At 35.9% G+C, this 22,152-nt stretch overlaps 1 protein-coding gene and 1 pseudogene across 3 annotated transcripts in view; both read left to right on the forward strand.

Moving 5' to 3' along the window:
• UBR1 (ubiquitin protein ligase E3 component n-recognin 1) overlaps positions 1 to 22,152 on the forward strand; it is a 165,911-nt gene that overhangs the window by 100,277 nt on the left and 43,482 nt on the right. For both annotated transcript variants that reach the window (XM_082619146.1, XM_082619147.1), the window contains exons 23-33: positions 569 to 671; positions 1,533 to 1,581; positions 1,977 to 2,131; positions 3,853 to 3,952; positions 4,900 to 5,009; positions 7,924 to 8,010; positions 8,965 to 9,146; positions 13,640 to 13,845; positions 15,230 to 15,323; positions 16,092 to 16,241; positions 19,267 to 19,364. In XM_082619146.1, the coding sequence (XP_082475272.1) occupies positions 569 to 671; positions 1,533 to 1,581; positions 1,977 to 2,131; positions 3,853 to 3,952; positions 4,900 to 5,009; positions 7,924 to 8,010; positions 8,965 to 9,146; positions 13,640 to 13,845; positions 15,230 to 15,323; positions 16,092 to 16,241; positions 19,267 to 19,364 (1,334 nt within the window). The remainder of the gene's footprint in view (positions 1 to 568; positions 672 to 1,532; positions 1,582 to 1,976; positions 2,132 to 3,852; positions 3,953 to 4,899; positions 5,010 to 7,923; positions 8,011 to 8,964; positions 9,147 to 13,639; positions 13,846 to 15,229; positions 15,324 to 16,091; positions 16,242 to 19,266; positions 19,365 to 22,152) is intronic.
• LOC309802429 (large ribosomal subunit protein eL32-like) lies at positions 6,658 to 7,674 on the forward strand (annotated as a pseudogene). Its single transcript has one exon. The product of its transcript is annotated as a large ribosomal subunit protein eL32-like (transcript).

Genomic DNA, 22,152 nt, shown 5'->3' on the forward strand with positions numbered 1-22,152 from the left:
CTCTAATATTGTTCAATAAAATATTTCACTTACTTTGATAGAAACCAAAAGCTGTTTAATGTGCAGAACAAATACCGTGTGCTCCTTTTGGCCTTAATGCTTTTCCTTATAGTTCTCTGTAGAGGATTCACCACTATATTTTCATTTACAATTCAATTTTCTACAGATATGATATCTTACTACCATTTTATATTTGGCCTTAGACAATGCAAGCTGTAGTTGAACAGGAAATCTTGAACAGGCTTTGTTTTTAGCTTCTGAAGCCTTAGGGATTTAGGTAGGGTATGGGGTCAGATCTACATAGTATAAAATAAACTTCTTCAGATTTGTTTAAATTTCATAATTATGAAACACAGCTTAGCTGTTACCAGGACTTTGAGCTTACAGTGTAGGTTTTTAGTTTTACTCTTGAAATGAAATTTGTCATTTCAGTTTAAGCAAGTTGAATGAGATAAGGTTGTTTTCTTCTCTTGATTTTGACTTTTAGATTAATTTTTAGGTTCTTATTTTGTCTTACTCTATACTTCAAGAGCACTGCAGTTCACCTCTATATTTTCTATCTTTTTAGGAAACCAGGTGTATCAGGCCATGGAGTTTATGAGCTGAAAGATGAATCATTGAAAGACTTCAATATGTACTTTTATCATTACTCCAAAACACAGCATAGCAAGGTAGGAAAAGTTATCCTCTTCAGTAAATAAACCTAAAATGCTTTATGCTTTCCAACTCCATAGAAAATTGCCTGTTTTTTCTGTAATTTCATACTGGTTTTCATTATTAGAGCTCATTATCTTACCCAAGAAATTAAAATTGAATCAATAATGTTATCTAGTTCATAGGAAGTATTCAGATTTTCCTGAGTATACCAAAACTTTTCTTTATAGTTGTGTTAGGGGTAGGAGGATTCAATCAAGGATCATGCACTTCATTTGGTGTCATGTTGCTATAGTCTCCTTTAATTTGGAATAATCTTTTTGCCTTTTTTTGTCTTTCATAACATTGACATTTCTGTAGAGTATAGGCTAGTTGTCTTTTAGAATATCCTATATTCTGGATATGTCTGATTGTATTCTTGTGAGTAGATTCAAGTTAAACATCTTAGGGCAAGAATACTACATAAGTGATATATTGCATCACATCAGTAGGCACATGTAATGTCTGTTTGTCCCATTAAGGGTTGATGTTAAGTTAGATCACTTAGTTAAGGTAATGTCTGGCTTTGTCCTTATAAAATGAATAATTTCCAGTTTGTCGTACAATGCCCTGTATATAATAGACACTAGGTAAATACTGTTGACTGAAAGAATGGGGACTAAATTAGTGATGAGGATTATTACCTATCTATTTTGCAGTGGCTTTCCCTAGGACAACCATTTTGTTTCTGGAATAAGGTAGCATTTGAATACATATTTCAATATATAAAGTACTTTGGTAGGTTTGTGAATCTTTCCTGCCTGCTTCAAAGTACCCCATTTGTTTCATGCTTGTCAAGTGGTATATTTTAAGATAGACTTTTTTTTTAATATATATAGGCTGAACATATGCAGAAGAAAAGGAGAAAACAGGAAAACAAAGATGAAGGTAAAAAATGAGATACTGAATTGACTCATTTTGACTATATGCTGTGATTTTGTATCAGCAAAGCATATAGTGTTTTGTTTTTGTTGTTTTTTGAGAGTGGGCAACTAATGGAAGTGCAAAGAACCCTTTGTTTCTTGCTCACATATTAAGATATAGCCTACATCAGTGGTGATAGAATTTTAAATTTATAACAAATGGAGTTTATTTTGGGTGACTTACATAGTGACTTATATTTCCCTTGACATTGATGTTTTCAGTGCTTTAAAGGTAACAAAGATCATGTGTTGTTTTGCATGTAATATATGATTCTGACATTTGCAATTTAGCATGAAGGATAACCCAAATAAAATTGTACCCATTTGTCTCTTCTGACATTGATCTCCTACCCACTTTAGCATTACCACCACCTCCTCCTCCTGAATTCTGCCCTGCTTTCAGCAAAGCAGTTAACCTTCTCAATTGTGATATCATGATGTACATTCTCAGGACCATATTTGAGCAGGCAGTAGACCCAGATTCTAACTTGTGGACTGAAGGGATGCTCCAAATGGTGTGTATACCGAAAATATTTTCTCTGTTTCAAATACTTTCTCTACTTCATAGAGTTCTTGGGGGTCTGGAGAAGATCAGTAGTCTTAACTTTCTGGCTTCAGTCAGAACCACAACTAGAGCACCTGAGACCTAAGGGTCATTGAAAACAGCTTAGATGTGGCACAGATTTCCTTGTGACACATTCTCAAGTTTTTAGGATCCTTACTCTTGGGAATCATTTACATTAAAAAAAACACAAAAATTAAAAAAAGGGCTGTTCCTGCTAATAATAAATTGGCATGTCATTATTGTATCATAGTTTTCTATATTTTTATTTCACATTGTATTATCAGGAGACAGTATAATAAAGATTTGAAGACAGGTCTAGGCTTGAATTTATCCCACTTGGGTTACCGCACTTGCCATTTAAGGAGCAAAGAGTAATTTCCCCATTGCTAAAATGGGTTTAAATATAATTATTTCATAGAGTTGTTATGAGAATTAGCTCATTAAATGGAAGCAGCTATTTTTTTCTTCATACTGTTATGGATAAGTTACTTAATAATGTCACCTTTGGTAGCTGTAATTGGATATTTATCACCTGCCTAACTAAATTTCCTTGGCTGTTATTGGTCTGGAGGCTCTAAATGCTATCATACTCTATGTGTATCTCACTTTTTTTTTTACAACAGCAGTAAATAAATGCAGTAAAAATTTCAACCCATAGAGATATATTTGAAATCAAAAGTTAAAATTTCTCTCCCTGCCTCCCATCACCCTGCCTAAAGGTTTGTATCTTCTGAAAGTCATTCCACATTAGTGCATATAGGCCTACCTCATGCTTATAGCTGCATATTCCATTATATGGACATCTATGATGCATTTAACTATCTCCTGTTAATAGACATTTAGGTTGTTTTTAGTTCTTTGTATAACAAAGAACACTAAAATGAACATTGTTGTACAAATACCTTTGTACACTTAAGTGAGTGACTGTTACACTAATTCCTAGCACTAGGTCTGTACCTTTACATTTTTGATAGATATTGTCTAATTGGCCTTCAAAAATGTTATACTGATTTACTTTCCCATTACCAGTGTGGTGAAGAGTGCCTGCTTCCTAACACCTTTGCCAGCTCTGTATTTTACTAAGCTCTAAAATTTTTGCCATTTTAATAGGTGAAAAATAGATGATCTTGTTTCACTCACATTTCTTTAATTTTAAGTGAGCTTGAACGCTTTTTTTTTTGGCTGCGCCATGTGGCTTGCAGGAACTTCCCCGACCAGGGATTGAACCCAGGCCACGGCAGTGGAAGCCCAGAATCCTAACCACTAGGCTACCAGGCAACTCCCAAGGTTGAACATTTTTCATATGTGTATATTTCTTTTTCTGTGAACTGCTTGTTCATAACCTTTGCACATTTTTTTTTTTTTTTTGCGGTACGCGGGCCTCTCACTGCTGTGGCCTCTCCCATTGCGGAGTACAGGCTCCAGACGCACAGGCTCAGCAGCCATGGCTCACGGGCCCAGCTGCTCCGCGGCATGTGGGATCTTCCCGGACCGGGGCATGAACCCGTGTCCCCTGCATCGGCAGGCGGACTCTCAACCACTGTGCCACCAGGGAAGCCCCCCCTTTGCACATTTTTACCTATCAGGTTGCTTATTTTTATACCTCCATTTAAAATGTATTTACCTGAAGAAGCACAGTTTTAAGGATCTTGTCCTACTTTCCTTTTTCAGGCATTTCATATTCTGGCATTGGGCTTACTAGAAGAAAAGCAACAGCTTCAAAAATCTCCCGAAGAAGAAGTGACATTTGACTTTTACCATAAGGCCTCAAGTATGTTTTAGTATCATTTTCAACACAGTTTCAACTATTTGCCAATTTGTAACAGAAAAGTTTAGCTCTGATAGAATTTTAATCTGTTAGTCCTTAAGACGGAAAACTCTGAAATTGTTTTAAGTCTTTTCGTAGCATTTTTAGTTTTTAACGTTTTCAATAATGCAGGTATGTTTTTTAATCCCCACGACAGTTCTTTTACTGCATGATCTCACCCCCCTTTTGGGGGTGCTGCATACATTGATGGTTTCTTACTTTCATTCCTTGTCTCAGTATTATCAAATATTTGCTGCTATCTCAACCATAATGTTTACGCTACCCATCTATGGAAGATATTAATGTTCCTGAATTTAAAATGATTGCGGAAGTCTGAGTGGATGATAATGTGTTTGTTTTGCACCATTTTCAATGTGGAAGAGCAGGATAGGTTTAGATGAGATTTTTATTAAACGCTACGTGATTAAGACAGTTTTTTCAGAGCACATTCTAGGAACATTGATTTATAAGATCAATAAGACAAAAGCATCTCATTTTCTATTTAAACACTATTTTTTAGATTCTTGACTACATCATAAACCTATTCAGTTTATGGATATGACAGCTCCCACTTCCATATTTTTGGGAGCTTTGGTTCTCAGTAAGTACTTTTAGACAGTGAGCCAAGTAGAGGGAAGGCAAAAGATATATCATTAAGGGTAGTTTTCACTTAGCAGCCCCAGTGGAACATGTACAAGAGAGACCTAAAGTAATTCTGGTTTTTCAAGTTCTTTAATTTAGTACTTAATACTTCATGTAATTGTGGATTCTTCCATTGAAAAATTAATGTAGTTAAGGGATTGACTGCAAACTTTGGTTATCAATGTGAATAACATTAACTATAAATTATAATTTATACATAATTATGAAGATATATGTTCATGATATATAATTTTTGTGTTTTAAAAAAGGATTGGGAAGTTCAGCCATGAATGCTCAGAATATACAAATGCTTTTAGAAAAACTCAAGGGAATTCCCCAATTAGAAGGCCAGAAGGACATGATTACATGGATACTCCAGGTAAAACTGAAAAATAAACTGATCATATCTTGGTTTAAATATTTAGGAATCCTCTGCTTGCCTTTAAGAATCCTCTAATTGTAAAATCATTTACTACTGACTTTCATGATCACTCATAATTTTTCATGTTAGTAATCCTATTTTCCCTGTGTTTTAGTGAGGGCTTTTTTTAATAAATGAACATTTATTCGTTTCATTATTCAGTAAATATGTATTGGGTACCTGCTTATGTGCCATGCTCATTTCTAGACTCTGAAAAAGACAGATGAGGTGCTTGCTATCATGTTGCAAACATTGAGCTACAGACAATAAACAAAAAAATTATCAGAATAATTCAGTACATGAGTAGGGGTAACTTTAGGTGGGTAATCAGAAAAGGCCTCTTTTAGGTGGTAACACTGGAACTGAATGACATGGAGCCAGTCTTACAAGAATCTGGAAAAGTACTCCAGAATGAGGGAATGGCAGTGCAAAAGCTCTAAGGAGGCCAGAAAGGCTAGTGTGACTGGAACATAATGGGGGAGGGAGAGAAAGGTAGGCAGCAAGGTCAGAGGCACAGCCGGGGCCAGGTCATATAGGACCTTACAGGTCAGGGATAAATGTATTATAGGGACAGGCGTAAACACAGGGTAACCATTAGAAGATTATCGCAGTAATCCTGGTGAGAAATGAGCATGACCTCAGCTAGAAAGCAGATGGCAAGAAGCTGGACTGATTCACGTATAATGTGATAGTAGGAGCTATCGAAATTGCTGATACATTAGATGGAAGAAATCAAAATGACTCCTAATTTGGAGTTTGAACTATTGGGTGGATGGCAGTGCCTTTGGGGAGGAGTGAATGAGGGGTAGGGAGAGAGATTAAGAATGTTACTTTAATGGAAAATCCTCCAAATGGAAACATGAAGCCAAGGTTATGGAGCTTCTTCTCACTGTATTTATGAAAATATTTTTATGTTATCAGCTAGATATTATTTTGATAATTAGAATATACGGTGGTTACATCAATTGGGGATCTTTGTACTGATTTGTACTTCAAGCAGTTAGTCCTTTTTATTACTTAATCAGAGACACTCCTTAAACAAGTGTGATATAATTTGATATGTAACTGTAAGATAATGATGTTATCAAGATTTCTCTTGAAGTAGATTTCATGAATATTTACTATTTTTCTTAAACCTACCAATATAATCATTTTAAAATATAAAACAAAAACAAATAAAAGAAGTAAAGTAGATAACTATTCTATAGATTTCACTCATATGTGGAATATTAAATTAGTTAAATTGAATAAATGAAAAGATCCAACCAAACAAAATCAAGCACATAGATACAGAGAACAGAATAGTGATTACCGGAGGGAAGGAAGTAGGGGGAGAGTGAAATGGGCTAAGGGGGTCAACTGTATCATAATGGATGGAAACTAAGTTTTTGGTGGTGTGCATGCTGTAGTGTATAGAGATGTAGAAATACAACATTGTACACATGAAACTTGTATAATGTTATAAACCAATGATACCACAATTTTAAAAAAGTCAATTGAACCATCATTTAGTCCAACATTTATATCCTATGGACCTGGTGTTATAAATTGGAGATCTGGTCCTGAAAGTTCATTTTTCCATTACAATACCAAAGTCCATTGTCAAAATATATAAAAATCACAAATATCTGTTCTTATAAACATTAGATATTTTATCTAAATGGTTAATACAAAGTTTTGTTTTAAGTTCCTTGTGGGAGTTTTTTCCACATGAGACTGAGGCTCTTTCAAAATATAAATACTACAAGTTTTATGGATGTGCTCTCCTATTTCTGAAATCTTGATGTTGTTAAAAAGAATGAGATAGCTCTTCCTTGGCACTGCCTGTGGAGGTGGCGGCTGTCTCCTACTTGGCATCATGGCCAACCTCATGAAGCCCAAGATTGTCAAAAAGAGGACCAAGAAGTTCATCTAGCACCAGTCAGGCCAGTATGTCAAAATTAAGTGTAACTGGCAGAAACCCAGAGGTATTGACAGTAGGGTGCTCAGAAGATTCAAGGGCCAGATCTTGATGGGAGCAAGAAGAAAACAAAGCACATGCTGCCCAGTGGCTTCCGGAAGTTCCTAGTTCACAACATCGAGGAGCTTGAAGTGCTGCTGTGCAACAAATCATACTCTACTGAGACTGCTCACAATGTCTCCTCCAAGAACTGTAAACCCATTGTGGAGAGAGCAGCCCAGCTGGCCACCAGAGTCAACAATCCTTGTGCCAGGTTGTGCAGTGAAGAAAATGAGTACACAGCTCATGTGCACGTTGTATTTGTGTCAATAAAACCATAAAACTCAGACAAAAAAAGAGTGAGATAGATCTGTATAAGCTGTTTTGCAAACACCTATAAAGATAAATGTTGAAGTGAAAAAGGAAAGTAGGAAACAGCGTATATATAGTAGGATCGGCTTTTATGAGAATATATGTAAATATAAAGAAATATATATTCTGATTTTTTTCCTGCAAAGAAATACTAATTATCTTTAATTTAGTTGATTTTGGGGAGAGGGACTGGCATCAGGAAGAAAAGGTATCACTTTCCATATTGTATCTTTGTCTTTATATGTCTTTGCACTAAAAATGTTATTTTAAATTAAAAAAAATTTTTTCCATAGCAAAAGCAGAGGTATGCTCACCCCTGCAGACTGATTCAGCTGATTTTTGCTATCTCCAACCTTCTTCTTAGCTGGATTGCTATTTATTATGTATTTGCAGGTATTTCTTTGTGTGTGTGTGTGTGTGTGTATATATAAATATATATAAATAGCTTAAGTTTAAGTTAAAGACATTTGGAGACATGATGACAAAATCCGTTGAGTGAATTTTTCTGTTGCTGATCAATCTAACCAAATCTTTTTTAAACATTTCATCTGTTTTTCACAGATGTTTGACACCGTGAAGCGATTAAGAGAAAAATCTTGTTTAATTGTAGCAACTACATCAGGATCAGAATCTATTAAAAATGATGAGGTAATAACATTATAATGATGATGACGTTCATCTCTGTCTTTGAACTTTACTGGTATAAGGGAGCTGCTTCTTTTTGTGAGAAGGAACCTGTTTATTGTAAGGTATATAAGATGTCTACTATTGTTCATTGTGTTTCTGTACCACAGGGATTAGTGGTAGTTGACATACATAGTTATCCAATATAATATATGTATTTCACAAAAGTAGAGGAAATTGACGTTCGGTGCAGCGCTGTTGAAAATACCATATTTTATTAATTTTTGAAATATTTTAATGTCTGAAATTAGAATATGTCTTATAATCCATGCCTTCTTATTATTTAATCAGCAGCATTCTTAGTGGAACACAAGATTATGGTGCATCTAAGATTTAATGAAATGCAGTAATGTTTAAGTTATGAATTTCCATAATATAACGAATCAGGTTTTGGTGATTCTAATCTCAAAATTATTAGAATATTATTACTTGTGGTTATTAACTATCTTTCCTAAAATTAAACCACCAGACTGAAGTTAAAATAAATAAAAATACACCAATACATTTCAGTAATGTTGTTAAAGTTCTCATTCTTAGCAATGTGTTTAGTAGTAACTGTTAGACATCATCAAGTTGGCTTTAAATTGATTAAATGTCAGTGGTTAAATGATTGACAAATGATTCAAAATTATTGTTTCATTTAATTTTGTTTCTTAATATACCTGCTTTGAATATAAAAAGCAGTTTATTATATATTTAAGATACTTGGCATTTTAAGTTAAAAAAATTTTTTTAGTAAGTTAAATTATTGAAGTAACCAATGGAACAATTAATTGTAAGATGTGATGGAGCCTGTATGTTAATTTTGAGTCATCAGATTGAATCTGAGTTTACTCTACGAAATTTTGCCTGACTGAACAGTATATGTACATTTTCACAATGGATCTTACCTAATTTTTCTGGTCTTTTAATACCCAGATTACTCATGATAAAGAAAAGGCAGAAAGAAAAAGAAAAGCTGAAGCTGCTAGGCTGCATCGCCAGAAGATCATGGCTCAGATGTCCGCCTTACAGAAGAACTTTATTGAAACTCACAAACTCATGTATGACAGTACGTCAGAAATGTCTGGGAAAGAAGACTCCATTATGGAGGAAGAGAGGTAAAATAAAGCAAAACTAAAAATTAGCAACCCAGTTTCTTGTAGGAAAAATTACATATTCACTTTAAATAATATTTTTTCAAAATATATTTCAAAGTAAGAGAAATTACACTCTTTTTAAGCTAGCAAGGGCACAGTGAAGCCTCTTACTGGATGTAATTTTATGTTGATAAACTGTTCAAGTGCACAGTGAAGTTAGTCGGGAACCTTTATGCACAAAAAGGCATGACGATGGAAACAGCAAAGATAGAAATCAGCTCCTGTTATCTTGTACATGCGGACTTCTTTAGGTACACATTTATGTATCAGTTCATATATTCCACATCATTTTTATGAGTTCTGGTAAAAATGCTGCTATTACAGATTGAAAAAAAACCCTTCACTTGAAAAAGATGGTCCATGTTAATTTTTCCTTTTTTCTAAAAAAGAAAGAAGGCAACGCCTATAGTTTTAGTCATGGAGAGCACATTGGAATGGGAATTAGTAAACCTCGTTTTCTGACTATGAGACTATGATGTGCTCTTGGGGAAATCTGTTAACTTTCTGAGAGTAGTGTTCTGTGGGCTGTTATTTAGACACAGTGAGAAAAGGGAGGAGGCAAAATAATGGTTCTTTGAAAAGCATTCCAATTTAAAATATTGAAAATCCCTTCTATGCTTATTTTTATTTTTTTATTTTTTTTATTTTTTTTTCTTTTTGCGGTATGCGGGCCTCTCACTGTTGTGGCCTCTCCCGCTGCGGAGCACAGGCTCCGGACGCGCAGGCCCAGCGGCCATGGCTCACGGGCCCAGCCGCTCCGCGGCATATGGGATCCTCCCAGACCGGGGCACGAACCCGTATCCCCTGCATCGGCAGGCGGACTCTCAACCACTGCGCCACCAGGGAGGCCCTATGCTTATTTTTAAAAACAAGCTTTCACTGCTCCTTAAAACAATGTGTGTTGTGGATACTTTTAGGAAATTGTGCTTCTGCAATAACAGTAGACAGTAAACATTGTACTTTACATAATATGCCTGTAATCCTGAAGCTGAGTATGCTAACAAAGAACCACAAAGAATACTGACTCTATATCTTAAAGATTAAAATTATGATGGTAAACTATCCTGGGATGACAACAGTAATAAAACTAGAAACTAGGGCTTCCCTGGTGGCGCAGTGGTTGAGGGTCTGCCTGCCAATGCAGGGGACACGGGTTCGTGCCCCGGTCTGGGAGGATCCCACATGCCGCGGAGCGGCTGGGCCCGTGAGCCATGGCTGCTGAGCCTGCGCGTCCGGAGCCTGTGCTCCGCAATGGGAGAGGCCACAACAGTGAGAGGCCCGCGTACAGAAACAAAAAACAAAAAAAACCCTAGAAACTAATACAAAACTTTAAACAACAAGCAGAAGTCCCAACCCTCTTGATATTACCTATGAACAATATAACGTTTAGAAAGTAATGAACAAGAGACTACTGTATATTTATTCAAACAAGAGGATGTAAGCAGAAATACTCAGAATTAATGGCCCTAGTGCTTTCATAATATATTTTTATTGCCTGATTGATTGTACACGTAAAATTGTGTATGTGTTCTCACTGAAAACAATTCACATAACACAGTAAGTCTCCTTTGACCGTCCTCTGCATTCCTGATCTTTCTCCACAGATAACCATTGTGATAATAACTGTGGTTCTAGGTGTCTTTCTATGCATTTGTAAACGTGTACGTGAATAATAATGAGTCTTGTTTTGTGTGTTTTAGTGGCTTTTTAAAATTTTACCATCCTTTTTTGTTCTGTGGGTTGCTTTTTCATTCAGTGTCTTTTAAATCTTTTTATGTCAATACAGATAGACCTTTAGTGTAGATTCTACATCATTCTTTATGACTGCTGCATAGTATTCCATAGTATGGATATATATAATATTTTATATATCAGATTTTGGACATTTAAGTTGTTTTTCCCTTGTTTCCCAATTTTCCCATATTACAAACAACGTGTCAGAACATTTTTGTATGTTCCCCCTTGCACAATCCTGTAAGTACTTCTTAAGGGTGGAATCTAATAAATGAAAGGGCTGGGTCATAATTATTTAAAATTTTAATAGATACTGCCACATTGCCCTCCAAAGTAGTTTCACCAATTTCTACTCCCAGCAGTGTATGAAGAGTTCCTGTTTCTTTCATTCTCACCAATACTTAAAATTATCAGTACTTGAAAATATTTGGTATAATCAAAATTATAAATTTGTGCCCTTCTGAAATTCCCTGATTAGTTAGTACTAGGTTGAGCATCTTTTCTTATAATTATTCACTAGCCTGTTAAATTGTCTTCTGAGAATTGCCTCTTATTATCCTTTGCCCATCTCTATTGGATGCTTTACTTTTATCTTACTGATTTCTAGAAGTCCTTTAAAATTATGGATATTAAAGTTTGTTTCATGTTTCCCATATGTTGTCCCTGTTTATTTAACATTAATTATGAAATTATAGCCATAGCAAAGTTTTCAGTGTTGATAAAGACAGATTTGTCAGTCTTTTTGAGTTTTAACTTTTTGTATCTTAAGAAGGCTTTTCCTATCCCAGAGTCACAAATATATTCTCTTACGTGTTTTAAATGTAATTACATTTTTCATTTACATTACATTTACAAATTTACATTTACAAATTACATTTACATTTACATTTAAAATTTTAATTACAGTTATATTAACACATTTTCCTTTTAAAAATCAAATGTTAGAGATAAAGCTCAAGTTCCATTTGAGTACTGGCCCAAATCCTGCACTCCTTTCTGCCCTTCCTCAGAGATACTCTGGTTATAAGTTTTATGTATATCTTATAAGAATTTTTACTGTGCTATTAGATACAAATATATGTAACCATAGAAATTATATAGTGTCATTCAGCCTTTTGTTTTATTTGCATAAATGTTATTATGCATGTATCATTCTTCAGTTTCCCATTTTCATTTAATATTATGTCTTGGAAATCTGTACATGTATGTTCTTACGTATGAAACAAGCTCAGGGACTTCCCTGGTGGTCCAGTAGTTAAGACAACGTGCTTGCAATGAGGTGGCCCAGGTTCAATCCCTGGTCAGGGAACTAGATCCTGTATGCTGCAACTAAGAGCCCGGATGCCGCAACTAAGACCCGGGGCAGCCAAATAAATAAATAAATAAATAATTTTTAAAAAACAGAAAAACCAAGCTTAGCATTCCTCATTCTTGGCATTTGGGCAGCAGTTCTTTCTTATGCCTGATGAATTGCAGGGCATTTAGCATCTCTGGCCCTTCATCCACTGAAGTCCAGTAGTGCCCCCTAGTCCTTATGATAACCAAAAAGTTAACTTTACCCACATGTTGCTGAACGCCTCCTAAAAAGTAGTAAGTACCACACCTAGCTGAGACCCACCTTTTAAAAACTGCATACTATTCTGTATTATGTAATTTCATGTATACTGATGATAACCATTTAAGTTATTTCCAGTTTGTTGGATGATATATGATATTTCAGGGAGCTTCTTGCATGGATAGCGAGGCAGTATTACACGGCATGGCCTGTGAAGTCAGATCATCTGGGTTAAATCCCAGCCCGGTTAATTCCTAGATGAATCATTAGATAAGCCTCTTACCATCTCTAGGCCTCAGATTCTTCATCTGAAAAATAGAGATAATAATAGTACCTGCCTTATAGGATTGTTGGAAGGATTAAATGAGGTAACATAACTTAAAGTATTTGAAACAGTGCCTCACATTACAATTAGTGCTTTGTAAGTATTTGCTCTTATTTATTATTGTACACATTGAATACATCTTATGAATTGCTAAATCATTAAGATGTATGTTTTACATTTTAATAGCTACCAAAGTAGAACAGAAACTTAAATGCCTAATAAGAGGGAATGGATAAAACTATTATGGCACATATAGTGAGAGTACTGTGCAGCCATTTAAAAATAATGTTTCTGAAGCAAATTTAATGACATGAGATAACAGCTAAGATATAAGTGAATAAAGCAGGACACAAACCGTACATGTAATGTGATCTTAATTATGTAAAAAATGTTATAAATAGAAAGCAGACTGGAAGGAAATGTACAAGTCATTATTTCTAGGTTGTGAGAGTATGATGCTTTTTATTTTCTTCTTTATACTTTTCTAGACTTTCCAAAATTTCTTAATAAGTATGTATTACTTTTATACTCAGAAAAAACAGATTCACAGCTTCTTGGTACAGTAAGTTAGCTATAATTATAATATGCATTCTACTTTGTGATCTGCTTTTTCTCTTTTTGCACTTATCAACACAGAATGTATTTTCTAGTAAGCAAATTAACTGATAAAAGTCAGAAAAATCAAGGGGGAAGATTTTAAGCTAATATTGCTAAATATAATTTTTATTTTATTTTTTTTTATTCTTAAAGTTCTTGCCCTAAAGTTACTTAAAATCTACCAAAATATAAAGACAAGTGACCAAAACATGTGTCCTCATTTCTGGTCGTTTCTCTTGGTAGCACCCCAGCAGTCAGTGACTACTGTAAAATTGCTTTGGGTCCTAAACGGGGTCCATCTGTTACTGAAAAGGAGGTGCTGACATGCATCCTCTGCCAAGAAGAACAAGAGGTGAAAATAGAAAATAATGCCATGGTATTATCGGCCTGTGTCCAGAAATCCACCGCCTTAACCCAGCACAGGGGAAAACCCATAGAACTCTCAGGGGGTATGTATTGTTTAATAAATGTCTTTTTGAGCATTTCTTTTCATACTTGTGTAATTATAAAAAATACTATCTGAAAGAAGTTTGGGAGTGAGATTGTATTTAGCCTTATTTGGTCAGATCACATTTTACCCATTTATAAAATGGACGCTAGATTTTTACATGCCATATTGGCTCCTTTGTCTGTTTTTTAAAATTTTGATTAACACATGGCCATGTTGTTCATTCTGTCTCTTTCTATCTATCTCCATTTCTTTTTGCTGAACCATTTGAAAGTAGGAATTCATGACATTTCATCCCTAAATATTTCCACATGCATTTTCTAAAACTAAAGATAATCTATTATATATCTACCATACCAGTATAACATTTAAGAAAATTACTAATTCAGTAATATCATCTAATATAAAATCCGTATTTGAATTTCCCCACCTGCCCTCAAAATGTCTTTTTTTAGCTAGACTTTTTTTTCCATTTAGGATTCAGACATGTTTCCTATGTTGCTTATTTTATGTCTGTTTTAATCTAGAATAGTCACTTGCCTTTTATTTTTTTTCATGATAATTTTTTTGAAGAACGCAGGCCAGTTTTCCTGTACAGTGTCTTACATTGTGGATTTGTCTGGTTGTTGCCGTGTGGTTAGGTTCTTGTTAAACATTTTCTTGGCTGGAGTACTTAGTAGGTAATATGTTGTAATTCTTATATCACATCAGGAGTTAGCTGCTTTATTTTTTAAATACCCTTGGAATAATAATAATGATAAAAAAGGTTAACATCTAATGAATACCCACCATATGCCAGGCACTGGTTAAGTGCTTTATGTGTATTTACTCACTTAATCTTCATAACAGCCCTGTGATTTAGGTACCAGTATTGGCTCCATTTACAGATGAAGAAACTGAGGCACAGAGAAATTAAGTAACTTGTCAGAAGGCACAAATTATAAATGGTGAAATCAGATTTTGAACTTCATAGTCTGTACTCTTAGCCAGTAGATTATATTGCCCCTAAATATCCCTTAAAGTTACCCAGTCAAATCACTTTTAAAATACAAAAGTAAACTGTGCTTGAATCATAGAAAATCACTTCAACAACCAAGATAATGCAACTTAAAGCCTAATGTTAAAATAAAATATACATCAAGAATAGAAGTTGTCATTAATCCATACTAATCACACCTGGAAGTCTAGCTTTATATTTTCCTCTTTTTACTTACTCTTAAGAATATATATACTACTGCCATGATATTGTGACACTTTTATTGGACATTCCTAAGAAAGTTTATGATTAGAATTTTAGACCTGATAACCTCTTTTTTTGTTTGGTTTCTTTTTATGATTGTGGGGCAGATGAATACATACCTCATATTTTTGTCTTTCTGTATCAGAAACCGTGGACCCACTTTTCATGGATTCAGACTTGGCATATGGAACTTACACAGGAAGCTGTGGTCATGTAATGCATGCAGTGTGCTGGCAGAAGTAAGTTGTCCTTCTGACATGTTCTTGAAAGAAGCTAGGAATATTGAAGTTCTCTAAAGGCCACAAAAAGGCATGTTTTCTCGTGTCTTCTTTTTTTCTTATTTGAATAATTGAAGCAGTTTTAATTACTGATTTTGTTTGCATGATACTTATTATAGTATCACCCTTAGAAATTGATGTGTAAAGTTATCAACTTAAAATCTTCACTGTACTTGCTTTGAACAAACTAATTAGTCTCTTTTGATCAGTATTTGTATAAAAGAAGTAATAATCTTTATAAAAATCTCATTCCCCTCAAAACATAGAGGGAAAAGTACCTTTGAGATAGAATAGGGGACATGAAGTTCTAGTTGTATATCTGGAAGAGATAAAAGTTCAGAAATATAATTCCTGGGAAATATTTTGTGTAGGGTTTACCTTTTTGGCATCAGATTAAAATACATAATTTTCCTATAATAGCCCTTACTACTTCAGTTGGTCATTGGAAACTGAGGGAGGTAGTATCTGTATTGTATCTCCATGCTGTTGAGGCAGCAGACAAGTTATAATTCAGTAAAACTATTTTAAATTTGTTTCTGCCCTGATGTGTCCTCCAGTTTGCCCCCAAAAGAATGGGCATCCTATTTCTTCTGTCATTATAATTTGTGTATTTTTGCATGTAGATTCTAAAGATGTTTATTGAGGCAAAAATTTCAGATTTTTTTCACTTGGATTAGAGCAAAGATACATGTGTAGTTTTGAATGGACCTATGTCTTGGAATTTTGCAGGTATTTTGAAGCTGTACAGCTGAGCTCTCAGCAACGCATTCATGTTGACCTTTTTGATTTAGAGAGTGGAGAATATCTTTGCCCTCTTTGCAAGTCTCTGTGCAATACTGTGATCCCCATTATTCCTTTGCAACCTCAAAGGATAAGCAGGTATATTTTAATTTATGTTTTGATTAATTTTTTTAAGTTGTCTTTAATCCTTTCGTTGTGACCGTTTTAATTAGATTACTAGTTTCTTTTTTGCTATTAGTTAATACTTTTTCATTTTATAACTTGTATTCAACTTTAAAAATATGATAAAAGCCCCAATTTTTGGTTTCTAAAGGAACTGGAATATTCATTTACTGAAGTCTACACGTTTTGCCTCTGTCTTCCAACAGCCATTAAAGCAATAGAACTTTGATCTCCATCTTAGCACTCACAGAAGGAAGAAAGTTGCAGAGAAGATCCATTCCTTTCTTATAGTCCTTTGCCAGCATTAGAGTTGCTATTAGGAGTTTGGTTGCCCTGCAGGTCTTTGTATTATTATTTTTATTCTATTTTTCTGAAGATCCAAATGCTGTAGTTGTAGAGACATGGACAAAAGGTTAACTATAAAGGTAAATAAAAACGATAGGTTCATCTATGGATAGTTTTTTAGTGTTTAGAATAAGTTTTTAAACTTTTGTATTCTGACCATCTGTGAATAGAATTTAATAGCAAATTTATTAGTTTTTTATGACATCTAGAACATGTAATTGTATATTTCTTTATTCTAACTATTCTACATGATGATAACAGTACTATTTATTATTATTATTTCAGTTTTTTAAACTCAGTGACTTTGTAGTGATAGACCTAAGTTTTTCTAAAGAAAATGATTTTATTGATAAAACACTTTTAACATGTTTTCACAACATAAGAGTTCAAAGGTGGTAGGTTTGGCAATGAGCGTCATTAAGTAGTTGCTCTGTCTCTACTATTCCATGTCATTAGAAAACATAATTTTGAATCGTTTTCTATTTAGTGTATTGGGACATAGAATGTCATCTTTTAGGAAGAAGGTGACATCACAAAGATTTATCTTTTATTTATTTATTTATTTTAATTATATTTATTTTTTGGCCGTGTTGGGTCTTTGTTGCTGCACATGGGCTTTCTCTAGTTGTGGTGAACGGGGGCTACTTACTCTTCGCTGTGGTGCATGGGCTTCTCATTGCGGTGGCTTCTCTTGTTGCCAGGCACGGGCCCTAGGCGTGCGGGCTTCAGTGGTTGCAATGCATGGGCTCAGTAGTTGTGGCTCACGGGCTCTAGAGCGCAGGCTCAGTAGTTGTGGCTCACAGGCTCAGTTGCTCTGCAGCATGTGGGATCTTCCCGGACCAGGGCTCAGACTGTGTCCCCTGCTTTGGCAGGTGGATTCTTTTTTTTTTTTTTTTTTTCTTTTTGCGGTATGCGGGCCTCTCACTGTTGTGGCCTCTCCCGCCGCGCAGCACAGGCTCCGGACGCGCAGGCCCAGCGGCCATGGCCCACGGGCCCAGCCGCTCCGCGGCATATGGGATCCTCCCAGACTGGGGCACGAACCCGTATCCCCTGCATCGGCAGGCGGACTCTCAACCACTGCGCCACCAGGGAGGCCCTGGCAGGTGGATTCTTAACCACTGTGCCATCAGGGAAGCCCTCCTTGATATATTTAAGAATAGGCTGCTTCAGGGCAGTCCTTTCTAAAGTTAGACTGATCCTTACAACTAGGTCTCTTCAAACCCTGTGACACTTTTAGTCTGTAGTAACAATCTTGTTACTTAGGATCTGAAATACATAATTATATATAACATTTTTATGTATAGTTGGAATATTTTTGCCTCTCTTGTTAGAAAATCAACATGAGTATAACCTAAGATACTAAAGTTAAGAGCATATAAAAAACTTTATCAAAACTAATAACATGCTAGCATTTTTAAAGAAAATTGGCCATAACAAACCAGAGTACACTTTCATTTCTGAGAACTGAAAAAATTCTTAGATCAAATTTGTGCCCAGAAATGTGAATTTTGGCACAGTTCATTGTATATTTAACTTCACTTAAAGCTGTCCTTTCAGTAAGCAAATCTCTACTTTATAGTCCTTTTTAATAGTACTGTTTCTGGTCCCCCTTGGTTGTTAATAACAGTTTGGGTCAAGCCCCTGCCCTTATGGAATTTATATTAGAGAGAGGAGAGACCAACGGTAAACATAAAAATACAGAGTATTGAGTAGTGAGAAATACAGAGAAAAACTAAATTGGCAGCATAAAGGGCTAGAGACAGACCAGTGCATGAGGCTCTCTCCAGATTGAGTCAGCAGGGAGCTCCTCTCCGAGACGGTGACATTTGGATAGAGACCTGAATGAAGTGAAGGACAAGCAGTGCTACTCTCTGAGAGAAGAGAATGCTAAGCACAGGCAATATCAAGAGCAAAGACCCTGAAGTAGGAGCACATCAGCACGTTGAAGGTGAAGCAAGAAGGCAGCAGGTTCAAGGCACAGGAAGAAGGCAGTATGCTTGGAATGGAGCAAGCAAGGAACCAGATCCTAAAAGGGCTTATGAGCTAAGATTTGAAGTTAGAACTGTATTTTATGTGTGATGGAAAACCATTGGAATGTTTTGGATAGGGAAGTGATACAATCTGATTTACATTTTTAAAAGATCTTGCTGGCGGTTGTGTGATGAATATATAGATAATAAAGAAGCACTGCTGTGGAAGCAGGAAGAACAGTCTATTGAAGTAGTCCAGGTGAGGGATAGTGTAACTTGGATTCAGGTAGTAATGATGGAGATAGAAAGAAGTGATCAACTTGGAATACATTTAGAAGATGAAACCTGTAAGACTAGCTGATAGATTAGAATGTGGGGTGTGAAGGAATCAGATATATCAGTGGTGATACCTAGTTTTTGACTTTAGCAGCTAGAATGGTGATTTCATTTACTGACATTTATTACTTCCAGGTGATGGGTGGTATCTTGTTCTTTGTATTTTAAAATTTTTCTTCCCTCCCAAAACTACATTTTTAGACACATGTGTTTCTATGACCTAGGAAGCTAATCTGGAGAAGTTTGACTTTTTCATACAGCCATTTATCCATGGAAAGACCCTACAGATTCAGCTTTTCAGTTTGACTTTGTGCCAATGGCTTTAATAATTTTTAAATATCATTTTTCAGTGAGAATACAGAAGCTCTTGCTCAACTTTTGACCCTGGCACGATGGATACAGACTGTTCTGGCCAGAATAACAGGTTATAATATGAAACATGCTAAAGGTTTGCTTAAAATTATTTTATATTTAGCTGTGTGAGATTTAAGTGTCAGAGTCTTTATTTTTTTGAAAGTACTTATTGCTCTAAAATATGGTTTGCAGATACAGATTTGTTAAATATTAGGAAATAGAGGTTTTTTTAGGCCAAGGCTAAGTTTGGCTTAAATCACTTTACTCCGTTTAATAATTTTTCATACTATGAGGCAGTATGGACAGTAATTAATCTGGAGTCACAATGCTTGGATTTAAGTCTTAGATCTATCACTTACTATCTGTGTGATCTTGGACAAGTTACTTAACCTCTCTGTGCCTCAGCTTTCTTATTTGCAAAGTGGGAATGATAATAGTACCTGTCTCATTGATTGAAGGATTGAGTTATCCTACATAAAGTAGAACAGTGCATGGTACATAGTAAATACTATATAAGTGTTAACTATTATTAATACTGTTAATATGTTGTTATTAATAACAACAAACATTTGGAAATTATTACCCCATTTATATATTCTTCACAATTGAGAGATAAGACTACCTGAAGACTCAGAGAAGTAAATAATGGCAGGCAGATTGGGGAGGAAATAAAAATCTGAGGAATGTTTAGTACAGGCAGTGAGTTTCCTGGGGTTTTTTGTTCCTCCTTTATTTCCCAGTTTTGACCCCAGGGTAGCCTGAGTCACAGAACTATGCAGTGGACATGAACAGTAAAAAATCCAGGAGAGATGCCATCTTTCTGGCCAGAGGACTGTAAAAGAAGCCCCTCAGAGCTGGAGAGTGTAAAGGGAATTCTTTTTTTTTTTTTCTTTAGCATCTTTATTGGAGTATAATTGCTTTACAATGGTGTGTTAGTTTCTGCTTTATAACAAAGTGAATCAGTTATACATATACATATATCCCCATATCTCTTCCTTCTTGCATCTCCCTCCCTCCCACCCTCCCTATCCCACCCCTCTAGGTGGTCACAAAGCACCGAGCTGATCTCCCTGTGCTATGCGGCTGCTTCCCACTAGCTATCAATTTTACATTTGGTAGTGTATATATGTCCATGCCACTTGTGTTTTTTTCCCTCTCTTTTGGCTCTTTTCCAAGGCCAGCTCCAGTCATGGAACTGCACTGCCATGGTGGCCACATAAATATCTAAAATCCCAAGAGAAAACCAGTCTTACTGGCCAAAAGATCTGGGAGAAATGGGACCACTATATTACAAAAACTTCAGGGTGAATCCTCATTATTTTTTTCTTTGCCTCACAGCTTCACCGCAAGGTTAGCCCCAGTCAGCACAGGGGACTAAAACGGAGAGAAATTGGTCATTTTGACCAGAGGAACTGGGAAAAAGGGCCCCTTGGAGCTAGAGAGTATAGGGGGGAATCCCAGAGAGGATAGAGCTGTAGAAGGGAATCTCCTACTTTTGAGACAAACACAAGTCCTGAGCTCAGCTCCAAGCTGCACGTGTGTGGAACAGGCCCAAAGAAGCATAGCAACAGCTTTGAGACTGAAGCTGCATTAAACCACCACTCAAGTTCCAGACTAAACTCTGAGTAGTACATATACTGGCAGACCCAAGCAGCATAGCAAAGGCTCTGAAAACTAACATTGGAAACACCACTCACAGGGAGTGAGACAGAACTTGTTGAACCTAATTTGGGTTGGGTTGATTGCCTACTAGAACAACAACAAAAAAGGTACATTTTTCCAGAGAATGTTAATGCGGACCAGTAATGTTCAAATATAATCACAATGTAATATTCAAAGTATCCAAGACACAATCCAGAATTACTGAAGGTACAGAGAACCAGGAGAATCTGACCAACTCTCAAGGAAAAAAACAGTCAACCAACTGCCAATCCTGAGATGTTTTAGCGTTGAACTTTTCAGACAAAAAGTATAAAGCAGCTTTATAATCATGAAACATGAAATAAAGGTGAACACTCATGAAGTGAATGGAAAGATAGGAGTTCTCAGCAGGAAAAAATAGAAACTATAAAAAAGGAACCAAATGGAGATAACAGAATTGAAAAAATGCTGTATGAATTAAAAAATTAACTGAATGGGGGCTTCCCCGGCGGTGCAGTGGTTAAGAATCCGCCTGCCAATGCAGGGGACACGGGTTCGAGCCCTGGTCTGGGGAGATCCCACATGCTACAGAGCAACTAAGCTCGTGAGCCACAACTACTGAAGCCTGCACGCCACAACTACTGAGCCCGTGTGCTGCAACTACTGAAGCCCGCACACCTAGAGCCTGTGCTCCCCAACAAGAGAAGCCACCTCAGTGAGAAGCCCTCGCACCAGAACGAAGAGTAACCCCCGCTTGCAGCAACGAGAGAAAGCCCGCGCATAGCAACGGAAGACCCAGCACAGCCCAAAAATTAATTAATTAATTAATTAAATCTATTAGAAAAAAGAATACAATTTTAACTGAATGGGCTCAGTAGTAGAATGGAGATGGTCAGATAAGAGTCAGTGAATTTGAAATTAGATCAGGGGAAATTACACAATGAAGAATGGACAGAAAAGTGATGCAGAAAAGCGACGCAGTATCCTTAGGGACATATGGAACCTTTTTTTGTTCCCTTTAACCCAACATTTGTGTCATTGAAGTCCTGAAAAGAAAAAGGATGGTACAGAAAAAATATTGAAGAAATAATAGCTGGAAACTTTCCAAACTTGGAGAAAGACTTAAATTTATAGGCTTAAGAAGCTCAGTGAGCCTCAAACTTAAAAGCATACCTAGATAGGTCATACCCAAACTGCTGAAAACCAAAGATGAAGAAAAGAATCTCAAGAGCCACCAGAAA

Source organism: Mesoplodon mirus (genome assembly GCF_964341445.2).
Source record: "Mesoplodon mirus genome assembly, chromosome: 4".
NCBI classification, from domain to species: Eukaryota; Metazoa; Chordata; class Mammalia; order Artiodactyla; family Ziphiidae; genus Mesoplodon; species Mesoplodon mirus.